This window comes from Copadichromis virginalis, linkage group LG10 (assembly GCF_057382275.1).
Source record: "Copadichromis virginalis isolate Kocher_CV1m ecotype Utaka linkage group LG10, C_Virginalis_male_GT1.1, whole genome shotgun sequence".
Lineage (NCBI taxonomy): Eukaryota > Metazoa > Chordata > Actinopteri > Cichliformes > Cichlidae > Copadichromis > Copadichromis virginalis.
Genome location: NC_140627.1, coordinates 17,494,968 through 17,516,042, shown reverse-complemented (window position 1 = coordinate 17,516,042; position 21,075 = coordinate 17,494,968). Strand labels below are relative to the sequence as shown.

General features: G+C 40.9%; 1 protein-coding gene across 1 annotated transcript in view; it reads left to right on the top strand.

Moving 5' to 3' along the window:
• fat3b (FAT atypical cadherin 3b) overlaps positions 1 to 21,075 on the top strand; it is a 65,431-nt gene that overhangs the window by 31,831 nt on the left and 12,525 nt on the right. Inside the window, exons 20-46 of the mRNA XM_085470315.1 lie at positions 4 to 177; positions 280 to 810; positions 2,363 to 2,727; positions 3,051 to 3,204; positions 3,808 to 3,915; positions 4,002 to 4,185; positions 5,565 to 5,785; positions 6,398 to 6,850; positions 7,053 to 7,187; positions 7,303 to 7,696; positions 8,561 to 8,757; positions 10,354 to 10,507; positions 10,594 to 10,827; positions 10,990 to 11,168; positions 12,080 to 12,293; positions 12,393 to 12,607; positions 13,245 to 13,382; positions 13,587 to 13,730; positions 13,808 to 14,005; positions 14,182 to 14,459; positions 14,564 to 15,126; positions 15,437 to 15,568; positions 15,682 to 15,839; positions 16,477 to 17,008; positions 17,218 to 17,371; positions 18,673 to 18,829; positions 20,309 to 20,701. Of these exons, the coding sequence (XP_085326441.1) occupies positions 4 to 177; positions 280 to 810; positions 2,363 to 2,727; positions 3,051 to 3,204; positions 3,808 to 3,915; positions 4,002 to 4,185; positions 5,565 to 5,785; positions 6,398 to 6,850; positions 7,053 to 7,187; positions 7,303 to 7,696; positions 8,561 to 8,757; positions 10,354 to 10,507; positions 10,594 to 10,827; positions 10,990 to 11,168; positions 12,080 to 12,293; positions 12,393 to 12,607; positions 13,245 to 13,382; positions 13,587 to 13,730; positions 13,808 to 14,005; positions 14,182 to 14,459; positions 14,564 to 15,126; positions 15,437 to 15,568; positions 15,682 to 15,839; positions 16,477 to 17,008; positions 17,218 to 17,371; positions 18,673 to 18,829; positions 20,309 to 20,701 (6,759 nt within the window). The remainder of the gene's footprint in view (positions 1 to 3; positions 178 to 279; positions 811 to 2,362; positions 2,728 to 3,050; positions 3,205 to 3,807; positions 3,916 to 4,001; positions 4,186 to 5,564; positions 5,786 to 6,397; positions 6,851 to 7,052; positions 7,188 to 7,302; positions 7,697 to 8,560; positions 8,758 to 10,353; positions 10,508 to 10,593; positions 10,828 to 10,989; positions 11,169 to 12,079; positions 12,294 to 12,392; positions 12,608 to 13,244; positions 13,383 to 13,586; positions 13,731 to 13,807; positions 14,006 to 14,181; positions 14,460 to 14,563; positions 15,127 to 15,436; positions 15,569 to 15,681; positions 15,840 to 16,476; positions 17,009 to 17,217; positions 17,372 to 18,672; positions 18,830 to 20,308; positions 20,702 to 21,075) is intronic.

Sequence of the window (21,075 nt, the reverse complement as noted above, 5' to 3'; positions counted from 1 at the left end):
TAGGTGGAGGATGTAAACGACAACTCTCCACAGTTTGTGAACCTTCCCTACTACGCTGTAGTGCAGGTAGAAGCACAGCCAGGATCAAGTGTTTTCAGGGTCTCAGCTACTGACAAAGACTACGGTCGGAATGGACAAGTGACGTACAGCCTTAAGGAGCAGCACAGAAACTTTCAAGTAAGTAAAACATCTTCCCTTATTTTATATGGGAGGCTGTAAAATGTTATAATTGTGCAAATTCATGAGTTGGACTGATTAATGTCTATAAATCCCATGCAGGTGCACCCTGTGACAGGAGAGCTGACCTTAAAGAGAGCCTTCGAGGCAGATTTATCTAACGCAGAGTACAAACTGATCCTCGTGGCGACTGACGGTGGCTTCCCTCCTCTGTCCAGTGAGGTGGAGCTGCCTGTTAGTGTAGCAAATAAAGCTATGCCAGTATTTGACAAGCCTTTTTATGGTGTCACCGTCAAAGAGGATTTGGATGTCTCCACCTCCGTCTTGTGTATCAATGCCAGTAGTCCCGAGGGCCAGAGCGTCATCTTCACCATCACAGATGGAGACCCATCCCTCCAGTTTGACATTGGCTTCGACACAGGAATCATCCGTGTGATTTACCCGTTAGACTATGAGACCACACAGTATTACCGTTTAACGGTGAAGGCTACCGATACACTGACCGGAGCTAAGTCGGAGGTTGATGTGGACATTGTCATGCTGGACGTGAACGATAACCCACCGCTGTTCCTGAACACTTCATACTCAGCTGTGCTCTCTGAGAACTCCATGATTGGAACGCCCGTCTTACAGGTGTGTGTGCGTGTGCGTGTGCGCATGCCTGTGTTTGCTGAGTTAGTCCAGTGTGTACTCTAACTGAATGAGTGTTTACACTTAAGAGTCACTTCAGCAGCATTGCGGATGGCTCATTTATTCATGGGAAGATGGTGTGATATTTGCCTAGAAATTTCCCAGTGGAAGTGCTTGACCTTTAATACAATAGTGCTCTTTTTTCATTCGGGAACATATTTCTGTTTACAAGATGAGAACATCATATGATTGAATTTGGATTTTCTCACATCTTTTTAAGTCAGTCAGCAAAATACTGTAGGCCCGTGTCCCTTTTTACTAGCATTAAAGTGTAAAAGAAACAGATTTAAGAACAGAGGCTTATAATCACTGAGCCTTAAAATATGCTTTGCTCTTGCTCTGTGGTACTGCAGTATTGTTTACCATGTGGGTCGTATTTAACCTGATCAAAAGCACATCTCTGCCTCAGCAGTCAAATAACAAATTTCTGGACATCCAAGAAGGGATGCCAAATGGTTTGGTATCAGTACATGAAACAGTCGCTAAGAGATGACCTAAGTTTCTGTTTATTAGCTCTGAATGGCTATAATGGGCAAAATATAAAGATAACGTTGATAAATTAAAAATCTTGGTGGTCCTCCTTGGTATGAAGGTCAGCTTTTTCAACTTTAGTGAAAATTGGGGAGAAATGTTTGGTCTATAAATGTACGGCATCAGTACGGCAACCACATCAGTTAAATTAACGCAAATTAAATTAACATAAGCTTGGTGAACTGAGTTTTCCCCAGGTCGTTGATGAACAAGTAGGAGATCTGACTGGCGCAGCCTGGTGAAACAGTGCGGCCTCTCATTGTTTTACAAGACAAAATAATTGTTTGTTTAAGTCTAAGAAACCAAAATGCCAAAATATATTTTTGCTTATTTCAGTGACCTCTAGTGGTTATGTGCTGTGTTTTTTGTAGTTTCTCAATATCAAAATATCAGTTTCTCGATATCTATTTATTATAGGTACAGCTGGCCTTCATATATTTGAAAATCAGGCATATGTTTTAAAAGTTAACTGCACAAACTCACTTCCAACTTTGACCCAATTGTGGCATTACATTACTCAAGTCACAGATATAAAAAACAGGGGACCAAATTTCAAAACCTTTTATATTTGTTTAAAAGAGCTGCACAGACTCCGACAGAAGTAAAAACACTTGGAGCGCTATGACCGACTAATCAGATTTTCTGTTTGGCTTCCATATGATTGTTCCACCTCCTTCTTTAACATTATATCACAACTTTTAATATTTTTATATTTTATTACTTTATTTCTGTAAATGTAGTTGTATCTCAGCAAATGTTCACGCTGAATGTTAAACAAATGCTTTGACAAGGTTTTACATGTCTTTCTATCCTATTCTCAGTAAAGTCTGGAACGTTATTTACTTTTTTCAATTGGCTGCAGTGGTGGTGTTGTACCCACAGAGTATGTGTGGGGTAAGCAAATCAGCCCTTATCTTGAATAATGCATGAGGCAGGACACAATTGAATGTAACTCTCCGTGTAGGTGTTTGCCCAAGACCAGGACACAGAAAAGAACGGCGTGGTGAGTTACCAGATCCTATCTGACATCTACAACAGCACCGACTACTTCAGCATCGACAGTAACAGCGGGCTGATATACACGGCACGTCTGCTCGACTATGAGCTCATCCAGCGCCACAACTTCATTGTCAGGGCGATGGACAGCGGAGACCCTGCCCTTAGCAGCGATGTTACTGTCTCTGTGACTGTAACTGACACCAATGACAACCCACCTAATTTCAGCCAAATGCTGTACGAGGCCTTTGTCAGCGAGCTGGCTCCCAGAGGACACTTTGTGACTTGTGTTCAGGCATCGGATGCTGACATCTGTGATGCCAGTAGGCTGAGGTAAGGAAAAAGACGCTTTGAGAACTTACCGATTCTGTGTTTTCTCTGTAGACTTGATTTACCTTTGAACCTAGATGCAAATCCTCTTTAAGAATTTTTCAGATTGTCACCTCTTGAAAAGCACAGTGCAGTGTTTTGGTTTGCTAAAATCCCAGTAATCCTGGTTCAGTTTCACACGAGGCTTTATTTAGATTTTTCTCAAGCAGTTTTGGCTCAGCACCCCCTCAAGACAAGTAGACACTTGTAATTTGCAGCACCTCTTGAGCAAAATAACTTTGTAGACCGTAAGCAACACAAGCTCTCTCTTCTTCCTCCGCCTTCAGGTACAGTATTCTCTCAGGAAATGAGAAAATGACTTTTATGATGGAGCCAGATACGGGGGTGCTTCGTCTGTCTAACAAGAGGAGACAAGGCATGAAACTCTCCTATCAACTCAATGTGTCCGTGTCGGATGGAGTCTTCACCAGCACTGCTCAGGTGAGACAACTTTTGGCAGTTACGTATTCGTTCTGTCAGCTGATTTGGTCTTTTTTTAAGTCTCAGTAGTCCTTATACACAGAAAATGGGCTGACCTTCTTCACCGGCCTGTCAAAATTATTACCAACCTTCGCTGCTGCTCAGTGTAACTGCTGTTTCTCACAACTGCCAGCTCCACAGTGGGAGGTTAATGTCTCGCCATATCAGATTTACTTTGAGGATAAGCTGCCAGCTGGAAAAAATACTCACATCTGTCTCTTAGTGGTAATTACAAATGGGAGATTTGAGGGGGGGTTGGGTCATATATCACACATTTCTGTTGCAATAACACATCACCCCATTCTTAAAGTTCTTCTTCTGACATGCATGAAATATGTGTGCAGCAGTTCTTCACGGAGGTGTCAGTATCTGTGTGTAATCCGTGTGTAATTCAAATCAGTAACTAATTGTTCACAACCCTGGTGTTCTTACTACTGCTTTGCCTTTTTGATTTGATCGTGTTTGACAAATCAGCCGGTGATGTTTGTTGGGATGGCAACAGCAGCATGTCAGCAGACAGTGAGGATAATGATGATGGAGTGATGTTGCGATGGTGATTCACAGGTGATTGTACGTGTCCTGGGAGCTAACCTGTACAGCCCAGTATTTAGCCAGAGGTTCTACTTGGCTGAGGTCCAGGAAAATGCACCGGAAGGGTCAAAGGTCATTCAGGTAATTTCACTTTTTCAGTGCACTGAATTAATGAATACAAAATAACACAATGAGGAATATTGATGAATTTCTGTGTGGACATACAGGTCCGCGCAACAGATGAGGACTCTGGACTGTACGGACAGATCACCTACTCGTTCATCAACGACCTGGGGAAAACTCAGTTCACCATTGATGCAGATGGGGTCATTTCCACTGTTCAGAAATTAGACCGAGAAAACCCTTTCAACAAGGACATGGTGCTAACTGTGATGGCCCTGGATGGTGGAGGTAACTGTTTCCCTAAAAAGCCATCTTCAAATCAGCTAATATAAGTAGAGATTCTCCAATTGCAATTTTCTTGGCAAATTTCATTTTCCTGTTTTATTTCTCCGCATGACCAAATTTTCTTTCTAATAAAAATAACTGAGAGCATATAAAAATAAAAATCAACTTTTCTTCAACACAAAATATTTTTAAGTTTAAAAAGTTTATCTAAGTTATTTAACTTTACAGTTTCACCCCAAACTGCTCTCGATGAAATAACTGAAAATAAAGAACTCTGCTGCTGGAAAGAGTTATAAAAAATTGACTGAAATTGAGCTGCTGTACACCCACCTTTACTTGGCCTTCACCAAAAAAAAGCAGGTGCAATAGATTTATATAACAAAAGTTGGTTACATACATCAACCCTTTCCTCTTTTTCACTTGTCTTCACAACTTTCCTGGTAACTGCATTGATGCTTCTATTGCTCATACAATTTCCTTCATTAGCTTTTTCTTTGCGGGGCTGCCCCTGCAGTTTACTTTGGTAAACGAAATGCCATCATTCACTTTCGGGAACATCCATACTAACCATGCGTTAGCATGTTGCGTTGAAGGTGCATAGACTTTTTTCCTGTTGTGCATCGATTCATTAATCCTAAATCGATTTTTAAATATATATGAACTATTCCAACAACCGCCAAACAGTTAAAACAACAAATGAGAGCAAGTAAACGGATACCGCAAAAAGATGTAAACAGAAACTACTGAAAGCCGACATCTCACAGGTTCCGAAGCTGAGGGTTTCCTCACTCTCCGAGCAAAATACATTGAACCAGTAGCAAAAGAAGATCACAACTACACTTCACATTTGATAAACATCGTCATGAATTCCCTCTTGCTTTGGCAGTTTTGATGAAATCACACTTCCTGCAGAGCTCTTTCACTCTCTCGGTGTACTTCAAGAACAGTTTCCCCATCTTAAATCTCTGTTTTCTGCATTATTTGCTTGCTTATTGCACACCAGTCTACCATTGTGTTCAGCGCTGTCGCACGCTGTTTTTTTGTTGTTGTTGTGTTTTGTTTTGTTTTTTCAAAAATGACCTCCGACAAGAAAGCCTCATTTTTGCTGTTCAATATTGAAGAAATTTAAATTTTTTTTGCCAAATTGGAAAACACTTAAATGTCTCTAATAAAACCTCTGTAACTGTAATGTTCGTTTTTTAAACTACTGCAGAATATTTTAATACTTCTGACTGTCTGAGTCAAAATTGAATCAAATCAAATCAAATTGAATTGGGACCTTGTGAATCAGAATTAAATCAGCTATAGAAATCAGTGATAATACCCAGCGCTAATCTGTATCATTTGTGCATATTAAATGTATGTGTGTTTTTATTTTCCAGGCCGTGCATCATTTTGCACGGTACGGGTGGTTCTTGCAGATGAGAATGACAACGCCCCCCGGTTCAGAGCAGTGGAGTATCGTATGAGCATTAAAGCAAATGTTGCCAAAGGTTCTCTTGTCACTCAGATCCAGGCCACTGACCCAGATGCTGGGTCTAATGGAAGGATCACATACTCACTTTACAGTGAGGCACGCCTATCTCTGGTCGATGTTCTGGAGGTCAGTGCATGTTGCTTTTCAACTTCTTTTTGACTGCCCTTTGTAAAAAGAAAATTAATATCTATGCAACACATAAAATCACATAAAAATGCAACCACATGCAATCTGCAACAAATTGATTTAAAACTCATTAAAGCACAAACTCTTTTAGCGGTAAACTTGATTTTCAATTAAGGAATGTTTTCACATGACCCTCCGTTCCCACTTCAGGGGATTAAAAGCCATCTGTTTGCTGTAGATTATGTATTTTTAATCATCTAATCAAAATGATGTTGCATTAGGGTTGATGCTTTGGTCAATTTTGAAAATACAATTAAATTTAAATAAATGTGGGCTATAAATAAATCGAAACACCATGGGATTAAAGGAATATAGCTGCAACTTATAAACACTGTATGTCGCGGTGAAGCTTGAAGGGCATTGCGGTTCAGTTTGTGCGCATAAAACCGTGACGTTCTCCTTGTATTTTATTAATGTTAATCAAAATGATATAAAAATAGCAACAACTTTCGTGGTTTGGAATTAAACACATAACTACAAATGTCAACAGTTTAAAAAAAAAAAACTCCCAAAAGCTGATTTAAATAGCCTTGTGATTTTGCTGGTGTTCAGGTGGAGCCAGACAGTGGCTGGATGATGACTAAAAGCACAGTGGACCACCTCCAGGGCACTGTGCTGTCCTTCTTTGTCAAAGCCACAGATGGTGGTTCTCCGGCTAAGCACTCCCTGGTGTCCGCCTTCATCCACGTAGTCCCTCCAGATGCATTCGTTCCCTCGTTCAGCCAGCCTCAGTACTCCTTCACCATCCCTGAGGACACAGCGGTAGGAACCGCCCTGGGGTCTGTGTACATGGGTGCTGGACAGACCGGGTTCTTTAGTGCAATCGCAGGGGAGACGCTTGACAGCAACCAGGAGGGGACCTTCCTGGTGGAGAAGGAGACTGGTCTCATCCGTCTGGTGAAACCGCTAGACTATGAAGAGGTCAGCATCTTCCGCTTTAAAGTTGCAGCAACAACAAGACGAGACCTGATTGAGTCAGTCTCCACTGTAGATCTGGAGGTTAAGGTTGGTACCACAATGCACTGCAGAAGGATAGCATTTGCGTTCTGTTTTTCAGTTGAATAGGGAAATGTGCATATGCAATTATGGATTTTATGAAATAATTGCAGATTTATGTGATAAATTAATTAAAATAGTAAGAAGGGGGTAATTGTGCTGTCTTTTCATTTAGACTTTGTTCAGCTGAAGCAGATTTATTGTTTTATAGATTCTGGACGTCAATGACAACAAGCCGCTGTTTGAGACCAGCACCTATGTAGCCACGGTGATGGAGGGGATGCCTGTGGGGACCAGAGTGGTCCAAGTGCGTGCTCTTGATCCAGACTGGGGCTCTAATGGGCAGGTGTGTGACAGTCAGGTTAAACTGTGAATCATATGTTTGTGAATCTTTAAAACAAGCATTTTTCTAAATTCAGAGAGCTACAGGCGCTGCTATGCATCCTTTATTTGAATTGCAGGTGACCTACAGCCTCGGTCCTCTGCTCACCTACAATCTAGACTTGACAAGGGATGCCAGCTTCTTCTCCGGGCCTGTGTCTACCACTTCTGTCTTTGCCATTGACAGTAAAACAGGTTGGATCACCACAGTGAGTCAGATGGACCACGAGGCCTGCTCCAGCTACAGCTTTGAAGTAGTAGCGTCTGATCTGGCCGAGTTACTGCCTCTCTCCTCCACCACAGTGGTGACCATCACTGTGTCAGACGTCAATGACAACCCGCCACTGTTTGAGAGGGAGCTGTACCGAGGTGCCGTAAAGGAGAGCGATCCCCTCGGTGAAGTGGTGGCCGTTCTGAAAACCAAAGATCGAGATGGCACGGATCAAAACCACCTCGTCAGCTTTTGCATCACTGGTGAGGACACTGAGACAACTAACAGAATGCTGTCCCGTGCACTCTGTGCTGCAGTAACTCTTCATCTTGCAATGAGATGAGACTGTGCTGCATCAAAATCATTTATTGGTCTAACATGGTTTCTGCTCCAAAGGTCAAGTTATAAATTAATTTGAACTGATATGCCAAAACCAGCTTTCCTTTAACTTGTATTTTTTTTTTTCATTTTAATATTACAAAGTGCCCATTATACTATGAAACAAAAATGCTTTGTAGAAAACCTTAATCTACACTCATGTGAAGAAAAAATAAGTTTTTGCACTATGACAGCTGGGACGGGCTCGTGGCTGATGGATAGAATTATCAGGCAGGTGCTTCTAATGAAATGCACTTGATGAATTGATCATTCTCGTTCACAACCTTAGCTATTACTTTATGCGTTCGCGCTTTAAAAAAAAAAATGAAAATAATAAAGAGCATTGCTTGGCCTCTCCAGAAAAACTCTGACCTTGATAATGAGTAAGAGCACGTCCATTCACAACACACTGTGTGTTAATGATTGCGGATGATGTATTTTGTCCTTGTTTTCTGGCATTTAAAAAATACAGATCGGCCGAGTGAAAGTGTCATAAAAGGTCAAACTTTTAAACTTTGAAGGGCCACGGCCGCTGCCCTACCCGTCTGGTTTACATTATGAAGATGGTTATTGATTGCACCAAAGGGTGCCTGCATCATTTTTTATGTGCGGTTGGAGAGAATCTTGTTCTCATTCATCTTGCGAATGAGTAAAGACTCGCAGTTTGTTTACATTTAATATAATACATCTTCACTCCTTTCTTCACTTTTTAGTGTCAGCGCTTTAATTCTCATCTGTATGACCTCCAGGGGGAAATCCACGAGGAGTGTTTGGCCTGGCCCTTGTGCAGGGGGAGTGGAAGGTTTATGTGAGTGGTCTGCTGGATCGCGAGCAGCAGGACTGGTACCTGCTCAACATCACTGCCAGCGATGGCCTTTATGTCGCTCACACCGCAGTGGAGGTTACAGTCATGGATGCAAATGACAACAGACCCATCTGTAACCAGGTCAGGGATAAAGACAAATGGAAAGTGTGCAAAATGAAAATATGCAAAGTAAACAAACCAAGAGGAGCTTGTGGAATGTATAGAGCATTGCAGAGTAAATGGCTCTATCTGCTGTTTGTCTCCATATTCCAGTTAATTTTCTGTCTATAAACAGAGAGAATGCATTGCTTGTGACCATGCATGCAGTCATGTATGCTTGTTATTGAAAAGATAAGTTAGGGCATTGTGTTTGTGGACTGAATGGGGAAAACAAAAGCTGTTTATCAAAGAAGGAATTTTTAATCATTTTATGTCTCATTTAAATTGTTTTCTTTTTCAATCCCAATGAGAGCGTCAAGAGTAGTGGAGATTCCCAGTTCCCCCAATGATGAACTTTCTTTTGGGTAATCTTAACGCTGGCTTAGCTCTGAAAATTCAGCTGCGTTGAATAATGTTCAAATCTGCATATTCATGACTTAGTAAAGAAAAGTCTGTGGCTTCACGAGTAAAACTGGATTTGCTCACTTCAAATATTGATACTTTGTTCTAAAGTGCATCGAAGTTCTAACTCGCTGCAAATGAATTCAGCCAAATTGTCTTTGTTTTATATTTCGGGCCAAGTGTTGTAATTTATGTATAAACTGACTTTTCCATAGTGCTTTTATGGAGTGCATAATGCAGTCTTAATCTAATAACGTACTAAACCGATGAATTACACAAGTTTGAGAATTTACACAAATAAAAGACAGTAATCATGATAAAGCCAATTAAGTTGAGTCCCTTGTGCTATTTCCTACCTTCCAACGCCAACATTCACCCTACATTTAGAGTTAGTCTCAAAAAGACAATCTAGGAGAGGAAAATCTTTATGAAATGAGAGAATAATTGGACTGTGAAGTCTTCTGGGGGCTCTCCTTTCATTTAGTAAAATTCTGCAGTTCTTCAGTTTCACATAATTAGTTGAGAAACTTTCTTTTTCCCTCAAAACTCTAAACTCCTTGAAATGCTCCCTGTTCTCCTCTGATAGTCTTTTTTTCCCTTCTCGCACGAGCCAACACTATAACTACAAAGTGATTAGTCTGACGTTACATGGCGACAGCAGCAACTGGATCAAAATGACACTCGCATTGCCACAGAATGAACTCTAACTGCTGTTTGGGCATCTTTTCTAATGTTTTTTTTTCATAGGAAGATTAGTAGTAGTAGTAATAGTAATGGCGTTTTTCTAGTAGTAACGATTTCAAACTCTTAGCTGGTGCTTGCTCCTTTCTTGTTTTTTTTTATTAAGTGATTAATCAGGATATAAATATTAGAAAATCCCCAATTTAATGCTTTGAATTTTTATTTTGTTCAACAAACAAAAATGCAAAGATGATATAAAACAAATTCTTGGCATTTTTCAAACCTTTGACTGGTTACTAGGTGTTTCACCTTTATATATTTTAAATCTGAACGTTAGAAGATTCAGCAGAGCCAACAGAGCAGGGTGGGGTGTGCTAAAATGCCGTTGCCGCTGCTGGTCCGTGTTTGATGAAATTGTGAGGCCACTAAGCTCCATGGTTAGTGTTACTATTACTGTGCACTTTAATTTCTGCATATGCTTTTGTGTTATCACAGGCCGTGTATAGCACCTCTTTTCCTGAGGACATTCCCATTAACAAGGGCATTCTAAGAGTGGGTGCAACAGATGCTGACTCAGGCTCCAGTGCTGAGATCCAGTATTCACTGTTTGGCATTGGGGTTGAAGATTTCTACATGGATGCAAACACCGGTACATTTAAATATTTCATTTCAAGGGCTTGTAGCAAAAACAAACAAACAAAATCTCTTTTTATACCTCCCCATTTATGCCCTTAGGTGAGTTGCGTACAGCCATTGTGATGGACCGGGAATTGGCCCCCAGCTACAAACTCATCGCCCAGGCAACTGACGGGGGAGGCCTGTTCTGTCGCTCTGATATTTTTCTCAAAGTGTTAGATGTCAATGACAATGCCCCCCTCTTCTCATCCACTCATTACCTGGCGAGCGTGTACGAGAATGCTTCGCCTAAGGCTTTGCTCACCCGTCTACAAGCCAGCGACCCAGATGAAGGTAAGCTGCTGTTAGATAAGTAATGTCAGGCAGCGATGATGAATTCAGAAAGTTTTAAGCTTTAAATTATTTAAAAATAATGTGCTGTTTGAGTGTCCGAGCAAGATTATGAGCCAAGATGTAATATATTGTGAACAGTTAGTATGAATGTGTTTTTTCCAGGTCTCAACCGTACAGTGCTGTATTCTCTGGTGGACTCAGTGAATGGGTTCTTCTCCATCGACCCGGTAACTGGAGTAGTAGTTCTGGAGAAGTCTTTGGACAGAGAGAGCCAGGACTCCTATCGTGTTCGTGTGGAGGCCACTGATCGAGCTGGACAACAGGGGGCGCTCTCCTCACAGGTTGGTGGGTAGTCCAAGTGACCCAGATTCAGTATTGATTGTGTCTACAATCAATGTTAAGTCTACCAAACATTACTGTAGGAAATATTTACGCCTGATGCTCCTGATACAAAAAAGCCACTTGTTCTGAAATGAATGAATAATTGAAAGACTAAATAAAATAATAAATAATAAAAATGCACTTTTGAACAAAACTGACATTTATAACAGTGTTTTGCAGCATTTATGTTTTTTGGGTAACATAATCTTGTTTTTCTGAAAAAAATCAAGTGAATAACACATGATCCTTGAAGAGATTAGGTAAATCCCCAATTAGATTTTAATTAAGATAGCTCGTAGTCATGTGAACCGTGTGGAACAGAAAAAATGACGCAGTTACAGAGAGAAGTGGTGCAGAAAAGGTGGAAAACAGATATGTGGCAAATCTGAAACTGTGTTGTGTCTCACAGCGGCTATTTAAAAGTAAACTTTAATTTTGCTCATTCACTGACCATAAATGCTGGGAATGGCATTATTTTTAGGAGTAGGTGTCACTTTCATTACAAATATAGAGAGGAGTAGTTGTTGTTCTGTTACTTGTAGTAGATGATTGTCATAGCCACAATGATATAAAAGCAAAACTACAGTAATAGGATTAGTGGCGTCCTGTATTAAGTAGGTGGAACTTGTGACTCTATATTCTATAGAGTCAAAATAGCATTCATCTAGTAGCCACCAAACTCTCTCACCCTATAGCAGGCACAGATTTTAGTTGGTTTTTGCCTCAGCTTCCTATTTTATTACTAAAGCATATTTTTCTGTACAACTTCTGTATGCGCTTGTGGTCCCTTCTGCCTTGTGGTGAAACGGCACTGAAAGCAGTGCAGTAAAGTGGTTAGGTGCTGTTTTACAGTCTTGTGTGTCTTCCTCAGGTTTATTTGACCATTTTAGTGCTGGATGTGAATGACAATGCTCCAGTCTTCCAGAGAAGAGACTATGCTGTAACTGTCCCCGAGGATGTAGCCGTGGGAACCGAGGTGGTGCGAGTCCTGGCAACAAGCGCTGACATCGGACCTAATGCTGAGATCACATACAACATCCGGTCGGGTAATGAGTTAGGAAAGTTCACCATAGACAGGAAATGGGGTGAGTAGATATCTCTGTGTGTGGCTTGTGCCATGTTATTGTGAAATTTAAAAGCAGGGAATTAAAAAAAAATGAATATCTACTGATATGTGTGTTAAGGTTCTATTTCAGTGGCTGATGATTTGGACTTTGAGGTGTGTAAGGACTATTATCTCACCATCGAGGCCTGGGACAATGGCAACCCTCCTCTTAGCACAGCTACAATGGTAACCATTGAACTTATGGATGTCAATGACAACGCTCCAGCTTTCAGTCAGGACATCTACAATTTGCTGGTCAGCGAGGATGCATCTGTTGGGCAGACAGTTACAAGGGTAAGATTTAAGGCCAGATTTACTAAATGGGGCAAAATAGCCTATCACTCCAATAGAGACTAGTTATATTTAAAACAGGCTTTAGTAATTGATAGGCTCTGATGTAGGACTGTAAATTGTGTGACAACATTTTGACATCACCTTCTATAGCATTCTTGTATTAAGACAACTTAAATAACTTCAAGGGGAAATCTGAAAATCAAATTTCTATGCTCTTCAACTCCAGTACCACCGTATTTTCGATTTTGTGGATTAATCTTGTGTATCTGTGATCTATATCTCACGTATTGTCAAAGTGCACACTGCTGAGTTTCTGTATATCCGCCACTAAAAACAGTTAAGTGTTAGGGCGTGGCAACCTCATGTGCTGTCCGTGCTCCTGAAACTAATTTGAGTGTAAAAAACCCTGAATTGGATGAGTGGAAGAGAATGGATAGATGGAAAACTTTATTCGACTTTATTTTGTTTTTTTATTAATGCTAATACATTGATCATGTTGATGTCAATCTAATCCTGACTATTTTCAGGTTTAAAGTCAATGTTGTCATCCCTTCGTTCTCTTTGGTCTTTAGCCAGTTTGTATTTGACCCCAAGGAAATCAGGCCACTTTCTTTCCCTCTGGGTGTCTGTTTTTTAGGTAGTGGCTGAAGATCTGGATAGCCAAGTGAATGGGCGCATCACCTACTCTATCCTGAAAGGTGACCGAAACAACCACTTCTGGATTGACCCTGTAGCAGGACTTCTCAAAGTCAACAAGAAGCTTGACAGAGAACTTGTAAGGATGCATGTTTAAGTACAAAATCTCATAAACAATCAATTGTAATTTTCTGGTTCATGAGCACAGTCAGGACAGAAAATACCAGGTCCCATCAAGGTCAACGCTCAATGAAATATCACATTATGCGAGCATAAGAGTGCTTGCCACACTGCCTGATGTACATACAGATATGGCAATCACATTCTCTTCTTCACCGCCTAGGTGTCCAGGTACTCTTTGTCGGTACAGGCGTTTGACAGTGGCTCTCCTGCGATGTCCTCCACAGTCACAATCAACATCGATATCTCTGACGTTAACGATAACCCCCCATTTTTCAATCCTCCCAATTCCACGGTGGTCATACAGGTACATTTGTGCGTGTTTGCTGTCTATATTTATATTATTAGTTCAATGTTGTCTCAACTTCACTTTCTTACTTCCAGCTAAACCAAGCTGCTGGCACCACCCTGCTCCAGTTATCAGTCAGCGACAAAGACTCCCCTAAGAATGGTCCACCCTTTGAGTTTCGGATCAAGTCAGGAAATGAGGGAAACTTCTTCTCCTTGGACCAGACTGGGACTCTGAGGTCTAACCGTGTGTTTGGCCCTGAAGCCCCCAGAGAATTCACTCTTGAAATCCAGGTTAGGAACTTTACGGTTTTAAAAAGTATCCTATTTAATATGAAGACTTTTCTTTTATGGAGAACTTTAACACCAGTGTAAATTCAACCCACTAAAGCAAGACCTTATTATTACTGTAGAACTTTCTTTGCTGTTAAGTGTCATTATAACTTTTTTTATAACTTTGTCTCTCTCAGGCAACTGATTCTGGCAAGCCTAGTCTCTCCTCCTCTTCCTGGGTATTTCTGAGGGTCATTGGGAACAGTCAGTACAAGCCGACTGTCTCCCCTCTGGAGATCTTCATCGTCATGGTCACGGATACCTTTCCAGGTGGCCCGATCGGTCGGATCTCTGCAACTGACCGTGACCTGAGTGACGTTTTGTCATTTACCCAGAAGCCTCAGCCCAAGAGCATGTTTAAGGTCAACAGACAGGATGGCAGCATTGTAGCGCTGCCAGGCCTGGAACCTGGCAGGTGAACGCTAGACCACACAAACACACAGGAAAACAAAACACTGATATGGAAAAAAGAAAACTTTTTGGTGTAACAATTCAGTATCTTTTCTTGCCTTTTCTCAGGTACCAGATGAACGCTACAGTGAGCGATGGACGTTTTGCTGTGATAGCTGACGTTTCCATCCAGGTCGAACAAGTGACAGATGTCATGCTGCGTAGCGCTCTGACCCTACGTTTCAACTTGCTGTCTCCAGAAGACTTACTTAGTCGCTACCTTAGCCAAATTAAGCTAACGTTACGGGGACTAGGTGGATGGAAGTGGTCACCAGGGCAGCAGGATCCTCTTCACATACTCAGTGTACAGCCAGTGATGGGGACATCGGATGTGGACCTGCTTCTAGCCATGGAGAGGCCAGAGACGCCGGGCAGTGGACGCATGGCTGTGTTCTACTCCCAGCAAGAGCTGTCTGCAAAGCTGGAGGAGGTGGCAGCGCAGGGTCAGATTCGAGGTGTGCTAGCTGGGGCTGTGGTGGTGAGCAGCACTTGTTCTGGCGAGCTGGAGTGTGGGGATAGAGTGTGTGAAAACACACTTGTGATGGACGGGAGCTCGCCTGTCACCTACAGCACAGAGAGGGTCAGCTTGGTGTCGCCTACGTTCAGCCGCAAAGAGACCTGCACCTGTCCCGGTTTGTACTACACTCATTTTTGAACCTTCACAGAGTCAGTGTCACAAACACGTATCATCAGTTCATGAACGGCATTGGTTGATAGTTTTCATGTAAAAATCAGTAAAATCCTGAAATATCTGAATGAAAACATGCAGAATTTTTGCTTATGTAGTATACATTTTGCATTCTATAAAAAAGAAAATACAAAAACTACAGAGGCATATATTATGCATGTAAATATAAATAAATTAATGAAAGAATAATGTAAATCTGAAGGCTTTTCACATGATGACAAATAATATTTATATTTCTACCCCTTTTCAAACAGGAGGGACATGCCCCACCCCTGTGGAGCTCTGTGAAGGTCAGTCCTGTCCAGCTGATATGCAGTGTGTGCGTTCTGGTCCTACTGCGCCATCTGTCTGCCAGTGTCAGCCCGAGAGACTAGATGACTGTGCAGGTGTGTTTTGGCATGCCTGCAGTTTGTATAACTTCTGTCTTTCTGATTTAGTTTGATGAGGTTTAGTGTAACCTGAAACTTTTCCCGCTTCTCTGTGTGTTACAAATGTGCAGGCCAGACCTCGCTGAGTTTCTCTGGAAACAGCTACATCAAGTACAGAGTGACAGCGAGTGGCCAGAGCGGAGAGATGAAGCTCGGCCTCAGGATCAGAACACTTCAGAGAAGAGGAGTCATTATGTTCACACGGGTTAACCCCTGCACCATGCTTAAGGTACAGGTTACAGGGCTATGCTTTTTTGGGGGTCATGCAAAACACTGGCTGCTCATTTCCTGTTAGAAGGAAACATGTTTCTCAGTATATGTTTTTTAGAAAACATCATCAGGTATTATTCAGAAGATATAACTTTTTGTTATATAATATCACACTTCACCGAGTTCTTTTGATTCCTCAGAGGCATCCGATGGAAGACAAAACACTGCTCAGTAGACCATTTAACACTTTATTATTTCTAGAAGGGAGATGCGTCCTGCATGACACGCTGCTGCGGATCTCAAATTGGTGTTGTGCCACTAACAGTTTTATTACAGAAGCTTTTTAACTCTAATCTAAACAACAGTGTCTCAGTAACTTCCACAAAACAAATTTCCCACGTGTGGGACTAATAAAGGTTATCTTATCTTATCTTAGAGATGGTCGCCTCTTATCTACACTTTCCCAGGCAAGCGTGAGTGAGAGTCTACAGCTTTCTACTCCCCAAGGACATGTGGTCTCATGCCTTTATTTTTCAGGGCTGTGTCCACTTAATACTACACTATATAACTTTATAACAGTTATTATTAATAAGAAGCATAGCATTATTGAGGCACTGCAAATTATTTAGTTCCAACACTTTTCTTTCCTTCTACAGATTGAAGGCGGTCGACTCTGGTTTCAGTTGGACTGTGACAACACCCTTGGCATTATGGGTATCTCTGGCAGACCGATAAATGATGGCCTGTGGCATGCAGTCACTTTGGAGCTGACTATGAACTACACTCTCCTGTCATTGGATGACAGCTATGTGGAACGTCGCCGGGCAGCCAGAGCCCCGGTTCGTCTTTGGCCTTTGGCACCAGATTCATCATTTTTCTTTGGGGCCCAAGTCAGGCCACTAAATGGGCAAGGTGAGAGGCCAGGCCCTGGGTCAGGGAGGAGCCAGGGAGGGCCAGGGCTTGCAGAGCGTGGCGTAAGGGGCCCTCCGAGAGCTCAGGACGGCTTCCAGGGGTGCCTGGGCTCGCTGATGCTGAACGGAAATGAGCTGCCGCTCCAGAATAAAAGGAGCCGTTATGCTGAGATAGCAGGGCTCAGCGAGATCAAACTGGGCTGCGTGCTTTATCCAGATCCATGCGTCAGTCAGCCCTGCCTCAACGGAGCAATCTGCAGTAGCCTTCCCTCTGGAGGTGTGTGTATATATACAAAAAACATGATCATGTGTATGTGCCTTGCTGTGGGACACATTCATTACTTTGTTTTTACTCTGTTTTTTCAGTTTTTAATCATTTTATTTTGATAACTTGTTGTTGTATCATTGATCATTATCATTTATTAGAATTATGCACAATAGTTGATATTAATTATAATTTTCAGACATAAAATATCTCTTCCACAGGTTTTATGTGCACTTGCAGTGTTGGATTCACTGGGGGGCGCTGTGAAATTGAACTGACATCCTGCATGCCAAACCCCTGCCAGAATGGTGGAGACTGCAAGCTTGTAGGCAGCGCATTCCTCTGTGGCTGCCCTACTGGACTCGGGGGACTTATGTAAGATATAATAGCCTGGAATCGCTCACACTTTCTAGCCTTAATAACCGGCTGTAACAGCAGTGTTGACAAATGCTGTGTCCTGTTTAGAAAGTATGTAAACAATGAGAGCCGTACGGTGCTGATTATTAAGATACTCAATGTCTGTATCTCCCTCCCTCTCAGTGAAAACATGAAAGAGCATGTGCTGGATTCAAAATCCCATTCATTAGCCCACATTAGTTGTTATTGGGGGGGGGGGGGGGGTTAGTGGTTCTAATTTAATTCTGCATAATTTTAGTTGAAAAGCCCATAATCATTCTCTAGCTGTCTTCTTAATTACAGCTTAGTAATTGCCTTTGAAATAACCTCTCTGCTCATGCGGCTGTTCCACAGAGCCACCAGCAGAGGGCACTTTTCCCCCACAGAGGAATTTTTTTGTTTTGTTTTTGGCTTTTTTATGCTTTTGACTTGGATTTAAAAATTCATTTGATTAATTTAAATTCAATTATCCTTACACTAATAAAACCATGGAATAAAAATGTATTGTTTTTTCAGGCACCAGATTGTTTATATCATTAATAATTAATGTTAAACCAAACAAATAGCTGTTGAATTCAGTTGACTGTGGAGTTGTTGTTGTTTTTTTCTTCCAGCACTAAAATATATGCATTACAATAAAAAAATACAATATAGAATTTTGTTATGGAAAAAGCCAGAAAACTTGACATTTTCTCATTATTACTCATCTATTTCATAGGTTAATAAAACTAATGTGAGACAACTTCATTAACTTTTTTAATTATGGGCTAAAGTATTCATCGTTTAAAATAATAATGAGAGGATATCACTGGCCAGCACATCCAGACCTTAATGAGTATTGTGTGTATAATTAATGACTAAGCTGTGACCTGCACTTTTATCATTTAAAAGCAAAACTTTGGAAAGTTCTGTCATGAAGCTGAGAAAATAATTGAAAAGAGAATTGCATGTATCTTCCATCCGCTGCACAGCAGGACACCATGCTTGAAATGACAAGCTGAGACGAGCATGTATGTGTCTGCAGTAAAATTACTTTTATGATGTTCAGCTGGAATTTGCTTCTTCAGTGGGAGTGTGTGTTCATGTTTTTTGCATTCATGCATAATTCTTTAAATCAGAACCGTCTAAATGTAAATAATGGGGAAAATTCCCAGCATTTGGGAAAAGTTTTAAATGTTTTAGCTCACTCTCACCTTTGCATTCTTCCTTTTTCTTAACTTTGATAACATCATATTGCGGCCCCCCATAGCGGCTTTACTTACTCATTTTTGCTGCCACAGATGTGACGACGACGTCAACGAGTGTGACCAGGAAGCGTGCGGAAATGGAGGAGAGTGCGTGAACACATTCGGGTCATTCTACTGTAACTGTTCAGAAGGGTATGAGGGTCAGCTGTGCGATGATCTGACGCCTGGTGATCCTGGGGATGACACACAGGTAGCGTATGAGCGACGCTTGGAATTGGATTTTTGTAGATGTTACAGAATAAATGAAAAAATAATCGAGAAAACTCCTCGAATTGTTTTTTTGTGCATTCAGCTCGCACCTAATTGGACTTGGCATACACAGGGAAATTGAGAATTTTGAGTTTACAGCAGCCCCCTGGAAGGCTTATTCACCAACTTGGTATCTTTGTTCCCACAGCAGATAAATGAGAGTGTAGTAATGCCTAAATTGCTGTTTCTATTTGAAGTTGCTATGCTCTTGAATTTATTGTGCCATATACCTTATACTGAGACTGCAAACCCAATTAATGTGGCACATTATAAGAAGGAAGGTACCTTCATTAATCCCTGGAGGACTGCAGCAGAGTTGACAAAATCTAGTAAGCTTCTTTTACAACTAATGTATGTTAACTTTGTTCTTTGTTTGTTTGTTTTTCTTTTTAATTGAGTGCTTGCATTAGAGAGAATGTATAATTTTATTGCCAAAACTTATTCATCACGCATTGCATTAAAACAAAAAAGCTGTGAGCTCAATCACTCCCTCCAAATTGGAAGACCATAAAATGTGCTCATAATCTTTTGGAGTAGTGAGTGCATAAGGGTTGTAAATATACCCAGCTTTAGATGATGAATTTTCCCGATACCAACATTTCATTTACTTCAATACTCAAAAGATGCTTTGTGTTTCAAAACTTTGCTAATTAGCGTCTCAGATGTAGCGATGAGATTCTTATTAATCTCATGTTTAGAGTAATAACAAACATTTAGAAATTGTTTGGGGGTTTAATATGAGCCCCCTTTGATAGTATTAAACATTTTGGGGGTAAACTAACTTCACTATGTTCCTCTCAGGTCCTGTGAATTTTTCCTATTTCTTAAGGACATGACTTTCAGATACTGTTGTAGATATTTATTCTTTTGTCATTCACTTGTCCAGCTTCCTCAAATATATATACACCATGCCAAGATATGCCTATTTTTTGGCTAATAGCTCTCTGGGAATCTGCTTTTTGGTGCAAAAACAGAATTTTATATCTGTCAAACTTTGTTACATTTTCTGTTGTTGGACTGAACGACTGGGAACAAACGATGTGTTTTTATAATAGGGTGCTAGTAAAAAATGCCTAAAATTTAATTGCAAATTGATTCTTTGCTAGGTTTTCTGTTATATGTGGGCACGGCACTAGTTCATCCGTTGATTAAGGTGTCTTTTTTATGCTTGAATGATTCACAGGTGAGTGTTAAGTGGCTTAAGAAAAAAAAAGCACTTCATGTTCATGTTAATCATCTGACAACAAAGACCTTTTTTATGAAGTGAATTATTTCTAAGCTTGTTCTTCTTTCAACTTTTTATCTGTGTATTTACTGATGACCTTAGAGTTTTTCTGACACTTAACTGTTTGTTATTCAACTAGAAAAAATTATTATAATATTATAATGTTTTAATCATTTTACTTTTCTTGTTGTGCAGGCTGAGCCTCTGTCTTACGTTGGACCAGGAGAGATAATTGGCATTGGAGTCCTTGCGTTTGTCATCATTTTCCTCCTCATACTCTTCATCGTCTTTAGGAAAAAAATCAAATTCAGGAAAGACTCAGATCCAGGCCCCGGTGTTCAGACTGGGATGGGCATCTCGGCTATCTCCACAGAAACTAGCTACATGCTGCACAAGACTGGCATGGGAGCAGAAGGGATTGAGTTTAAAGCCGTTCGTGTATCAGGCTCACCAGCAACCACAAGCACCTATGGTGAGGTGGGAGGCAGCAGTGTGGGCCCTCCCCAGGTCATGGTGCGCCCAACTGCCCACTCCCCTCTACCAGGAGGACTCAGTGGTGACAGGACCACTTCCAGTGAAGGCAGTCAGGTGTGCATAGCTTGTTTGAATTATGATATTTATGTTTCTGCTTTATAGTAAATGCGGAACAGACAAAATTGTGACAAAGTTAAATAACTGAATATGTTCATACTGCTAATATCTAAAAAAAATAGTTGGTCAGACCATTTAGGAAAACACATGAATAATATGGTTGCTAAGCAGGAATGATATGCTTTAAAATAAGAGTATTTAAGTTTTAATATCAAACTATAACAATGAGCATCCAAAGTAATATCCACTTTGTATGACAATTTCAATATTTGTGGAGCATCATATCTCCCAGCTCATCAGTCCCTTTTGACGATGCTGCACTTCCTTAATTTATCTGAATTTATATTATAATTTAAAAGAAAGAATATTAT